The 6,000-nt window shown below is 37.9% G+C and overlaps 2 protein-coding genes across 2 annotated transcripts; both read left to right on the forward strand.

The window, feature by feature from the left end:
* Positions 1–2,277: 2,277 nt before the first annotated feature.
* Positions 2,278–3,037, forward strand: LOC122086348. Its single transcript, XM_042655112.1, has one exon. It carries the CDS (start codon positions 2,358–2,360, stop codon positions 2,850–2,852), a length of 495 nt encoding a protein of 164 aa, XP_042511046.1. The 5' UTR covers positions 2,278–2,357; the 3' UTR covers positions 2,853–3,037.
* A 1,080-nt stretch (positions 3,038–4,117) lies between these two features.
* Positions 4,118–5,361, forward strand: LOC122087421. The gene is made up of 3 exons (XM_042656553.1): positions 4,118–4,681; positions 4,766–4,840; positions 4,957–5,361. The coding sequence occupies exons 1-3, from the start codon at positions 4,238–4,240 to the stop codon at positions 5,107–5,109; spliced, it is 672 nt and encodes a 223-aa protein (XP_042512487.1). The 5' UTR covers positions 4,118–4,237; the 3' UTR covers positions 5,110–5,361.
* The last annotated feature ends 639 nt before the right edge of the window (positions 5,362–6,000 follow it).

Genomic DNA, 6,000 nt, shown 5'->3' on the forward strand with positions numbered 1-6,000 from the left:
CTCAAGCATGATTCTAAGTAATGGTATCGGATTGGTTGTATCAGTCATATTAAATTGACATCGATCGGCTAAGACCAATATCGATATCTGATTGATCAGTATTAGCTAAAGGGTAAAATAATAAAAGATATGTATTTTTTGTGAAAAGCAAAGGCAAAATTGATCCATACCAATTGATCAAATTTGATCCGAATCATATTAACAGAGACCAATATCAATACCGATACTGATACCGAAAACTAAATCCTTGCTCTCAACAGAGATTTGAAGTTGGATATGGAAAAGAACATTGATCTTATCCTCTTGGAAGGGTCCATTCTTTTACAAAAAGAAACATTGATCTGATCTTCTTTGGTATTCAAACTAACTATTGGTGTTAGATGGGGAACGTGAAGAGTCCACTACAGACACTCCATTGGATGAAGGCACTGGGTCAATTCAGATGGGATCAAAACGAGCCAATAATTTGGTTAGCTTGCCCTTGTTTGGGTTGTCTAGATGGCTAGGATGAATTGGAAGTTTTATGAATTGCCGCACGATACCAAGTTTGACTTTCCATGAGAAACAAAAAATAATAAAATTTAGTGCCAAGTGGCAAATAATTGATCAAATAATTCTCTCTCATATCATCAGCCATCCTATCTTGACCACCCAGTAGGAGCATCACTATAAGTCAATGGCGACAACTATAGGAAAATGGATTGAAATGCGTGGAATACAATGAATCAATCTCAATCAAGTTAGGAAAAGAGGAACCTAGTAGATCAAGGAACAATGAATGTCCTCCCCGCCCGCCCCTGTTGAAAAGAAGAGACACACACTACGACAAATTACCCCATTAAAGAGAGAACTTATGTCACACCATTTTCTTTGATCTTTCTTTTAAAAGAACTTTAAATCCTTCCCAAATTGAGTTTAAAAGATCTTAAATCAAATCATGTGACAAGCGCAGACAATTCTTCAAATTTAAGAAAACTGTTTCTTCTTGAATACTCTCCGTGATTGACTGATTTTGCCAGATACAGGTTGGATATCAAATATTTATTATAAATGCAAAGGTTATCTGAGCCATTAAAATTGAGTATGCTAAAACTTCTTTCGCTGCCCTCTAATGGATGATATTGTTATGTTGCATCTTATTAGTGTGCTTTCCTATGCTGTTTGCTCAGATCTAGACACATTATGTATTACAAGGGAGAACATTTTCAACCTACGAGCACGATCTACACCAGCACTCATAGGTGTCTATTCCCCCCCCCCCCTCTTCTTTCCTATGAAATGGCATCACTGCCTAGTATTAGGGGATTAGAGAGAAATATAATGCATGCTAACGTAGACCACAATCCTATACGGAGAACACTTTTCATATTACAATTAGTCTATCATAATCTATAAGTTACTCATATTATATTTAGTCTATTATTATCTATATCTCCCTATCATAATAAGGATGACGTTTAGAGTGGAGCACCCTTTAAGAAAAATTCAAGAAAACAAAATCAAAGTCACTATGACAGTAGAAACCATTTCGGATTATGAGTTGTGACTTAAGAGTTAAGAAGGTTGATATATATTCATCTTCTCAATTATTAATACGACTTTGTTTGCCCACCAGAGTTTAGGTCAAAAACTTATGTTTTACATATAATATGTAAGGGACTGTTTTCTATCTAGGATTGTAAGGGTTGCATCTAAACACAAAGGCCGGCAAAACGATCACCCCACCCCTATGAAAGGAAATGCTGACCCTGTTGATGCTTCTAAGTGCCCTTCCAATGGCCCCCACACTGGTGCACCACCGGAGAATATGCTAACACCTTCTCTCTATCTATTTTCTACACATGAAATGACCTTGCTATCTTTCTATATCTCATAAATCATGCTGCAACCGCACCGTGGGAGTGAGATAAATCTGAAGATTCTGAACCAACGATCCCCAAAGGGCAAGATGTTTGACCATTGACTATATTACTTCAGATAATCGTGTTTTTAGTTGCGTAATGCAATTCACATGACTATGATCTCTATAAGATAATATTTTTTATTATAAAAGAATCATAGACGACGTGGCAATTTCTTCTTTCAAGCGCGTGCCCTAGCGTGCTCTGCCTACTGGCAACATCGGCCTCTCTTATTTACGTGGCATGTTTACAAGGTGCCACGTGTAACTTAGCTTTCACTTTCAGATAAAAATTAAGAAGTCCCTTTCGCCTCCGCAGCTCCACACCACCCCCCACCCTTATATAAGGCCCTGCCCAACTCCAAGTCTCCAATCCATCCCAAGCCCTAGTTGGCTACTTGTATCTGCTCAGAGTCTCAGACTGCTCCTACCTCCAATTGGATACTAGACCCCTCTAATGCCTCAGTTTCTGCAACTACAAGCCATGGAAGCTCAGACCCAGCTTCAACTCCATCATATTCAAACCCTCACCACCCGCCGCCTCAATCTCCCTCCCATTACTAAAGCTTCAGTTTCAACATTTTCCAGACCAACTCGATCTTTCTCTTTCCAAAATGGAACGAGATTGGGATTACCTAAATCCATAGCTCCAGTGGCATCATCCAAACAAATACTGGAATCAGGATTGGTAATAGAAGAAGGAGCTGAAGAAGATAGGGAGATGAAAGCAGAGGAATGGATGGAGCTGGGATTTGATGAGGAAGAGAAAGAAGAAAAGATGTACGGAGAGAAGAAGAAAGGAATAGTGGAGATGATGGAATACTTGGAAGAAGAAGCCATCCTTGGGAGCGACCCAGGGAGAAACCCCACCGATTATAATCGAAGAGCCCTTATCTTCGACAAGAGTTCTCGAGTCTTCCAAGCTCTCAAACAACGCAACGCTCTCGGTTAAATGTTCTTACTAGCTTCCAACTTTGTTAAAGTCTATGGTTAATTTGTAATGGTGCGTGCATTTATTATAATTTTCATAATCAGTCCTTCCTTTTACATGAATCCTTCTGCAATCTCTTGGTAATATTGTAATCTTGTAATCTTGTAATCTCTATTATTGCTTAAAGTGATGTTTTAACTTTGACTTGTTCAGCGTGTCATAGTTGGATTTCTTCTCCCACAATCACGGATTTGTTTGAAAATTTTGGATTTTGGGAATTTCCAAAAACGAAATTGTTGAATCCGTCCCGAAAATTCTGGGATTTTTGGACTTAAAATTGAAAATCAAGCAAAGTTGCTTTTAATAGTCATTAAAAAAACGTTTCTGACGTTTTATTCAAAACGTTTATACTGTGTTTAGTAATATTTTAGAAAAATGTTTCTAAAGTTTTTTCGTTCTATGAAAACAAAAAAATGGAATAAAGCGTTTGATGTGTTTATAGTGTGTTTTGTATTTTTTTAAATAAAAAGTTAAAAAAAATATATATATATATTTTAACACAGAAACTGAAATTTTTATTTTTGACATGAAAAGCCATTACCAAACACAACTTTTAGTGTCAACTTGTTGTTTTTTATTTTTTTTATTTTTTTAACATAAAGGGAAAAAAATGTAAGAATTGCAAAATGACGAAACTCTGTTCTATTATTTCGGTTCCATTTCAAATACAAAAAATGAGAAAACTAAGGTAACTATTCCTAAAACAGGCTCATCAAACATTAATTTTTTTTCTTTCTAACATTGAAATTGAACGTTCTGTTTTTCATATGAAATGTGGTTTTTAAAACTAAATGACTACCAAATGCAGGTTAAGTGATTCTCTTGCGAAATGTTAGAACCATCTATTTCAAAATTCGGATCCGGATCAGGATCAATCTAAACGGCCATCCCAATTCCGTGTTTTTTCGTATTCTTGGCAGTGCAGATGGATCGGGTGATCTGATCCGACCTGATTTCTATCCCATCGGTTCACCCGATTCCTGCAACTTTCATTAAAACCCTGCAAAAGTAGGCATGGAAAATCGATCTGTCAGTTCCAAAGATCCAATCGTAGTCATCTAATCAGTCACGGACAATTTCTGAAACAGTATACGGGCCCACCAGGATGCGTACGCAATTAAGTACTCTCCTACGAGGCTATAATCGTAATTTCGATTTCAAGAGAATCTAGGGTTTAGGGAGTTATTGTCCGTGAATTGCGGAAACTCGAAAATAAATAAGTAAAATAAGTAGCCGTTGCCACTTGCCGCTGCTCCTATTCAAATTCAAACGTCAGTTCTTTACTTTAGACTGTTAAGTCTCAACTCCCAACTCCCAAGAGGTAACAGTTGCACTTTGCACTCATCATGGAAGGGCTTTTGTTATCCTGTCAATCTCCGGCAGTCGGGAATCGGAATTTCCGGCAGAAAATCAGCCGGAAGCCTTTGCAGCCGAGGAATTTTCTGGTGGATCCAATTGATGATCAGGTGAAGAAGAATCCCAAGCCTAAATGTACCGAGATCGAGATCTCGTTGGCAGGCGATTCGGATAAGGAGAACCGGTTGATCACCGCGACGCCACCCAATATCGGATCTTTTGATACCTCTCTTGCAGAGGAATTGAGTGCGATCCGGAAGAAGCTGGAACGGTTGAGATTTGACAAGGAAAAGACACAGAAGAAATTAAGAGAGAAGGATCTTGTGTTGGAGATGAATATGTTGGAACTCCAAAGGAGAGGTGAAGCACAGAAGCAGCTCGAGGTAATGGTCGAAAAGCTGCTGGCAATGAAGAAACTCCAGTCTACCTGTATGGTGAGAGAAAATTTTACTCAAAAAATTATATTTTTTTCTTAATTTGAGTAAATAGATCATGATTTTATCGAACTCTACGGCCAGAGAATCACTCCTATTCAATCGCTCAGAGAAAAGGAACAAGAAAAGAAGCTCAAGGAAGTTCAATCGCATTCACAGGCAAGCTTTTTCATCAGCTCTGTTTTGCTCCCAAAATGAGAGACAAGTTATTACCTTTTGCTTTCTGTTATTGAGAATTTGAGATTTAAAATAAACAAATTTGTTACCATTTTCAGGAAATGAAATCTGAGGAGAAAGAATGCGCCTTGGAGATGAAATCTGATGAGAGAGAATGCGCCATCGACATGAAGGGAAAAGAATCTATAGACAAAAACCCAGAGCTGGGTCCTTCAGCTGATGAAATACCAGAGAAGGCAACGGATTTGTAGGGCATAAGTGGAACAATCGCTCCCTGTCCCACTCCCATACACTCCCAGAATGGCAGGAACCCACCTACAATTTTTTTTTTATATTTTTTTTGAGAATTCTTTTGCAAGGAAACTAAATCCAAGATCAGAGTAATCCCTGGTTGATTGATGAATGGATTTTGTTTCTGTAATATACTTTTTGAGAGTACTACTTGTATTCATACATTCATACTACAATGGTTTATCCATTCTGGCACTTCCAGTTACTAAAAATCAACCTGAACACTACTACTGTTTAATTGTAACTTACAGACACTGTTTGAAGGAGAAGTTAATATTCCCATCACCAATATAATCCCAAAACCTGTCCCCTGGTAACTTCCTGCGATGGAGTTCTTTGGTTTGACCAGATCAGTCTTCGATGTGGCTTGAAATGATGGATGTGCCCTCACTTACTGAGCCTCTTCCGGACAATTCAAAGTTAGTGCACAATTTAAATTCTGTTTTACCAAAAAAAAAAAAGAAATGAAAAAAATGTCTCTCAACCAATAGTTACCTATATAAGAGTTTGTTTTTGTTTAGGGCAAGAGATGGATACTTGGTCGCGTGGCTCCCGCTTGCACTTGCGTGGGGCCAATGAGAGCATACACATATGGATGAGATTGCAAGGCGATAATTCCACGAGTTCATGTGTTAGAGCACAGGGTTACACAAGCAGGTAGTCTTTTTCCAAATTTTATTATGAGTGGGCGCGAAAAATATTGTAGGTTCAAAGAACCCTTCCTCATAAGAAACAAAACTTTTTTAGATTTAAAATGTCATAAGTATAAAGGGGAAAATATTTCCACAATGCCAATATACCTATCCACACATCCGCAATTCGCCCTAACCATTGTTTTTTTTTTTTTTTTT

The sequence above is a fragment of the Macadamia integrifolia genome, chromosome 8, assembly GCF_013358625.1.
Source record: "Macadamia integrifolia cultivar HAES 741 chromosome 8, SCU_Mint_v3, whole genome shotgun sequence".
NCBI lineage: Eukaryota > Viridiplantae > Streptophyta > Magnoliopsida > Proteales > Proteaceae > Macadamia > Macadamia integrifolia.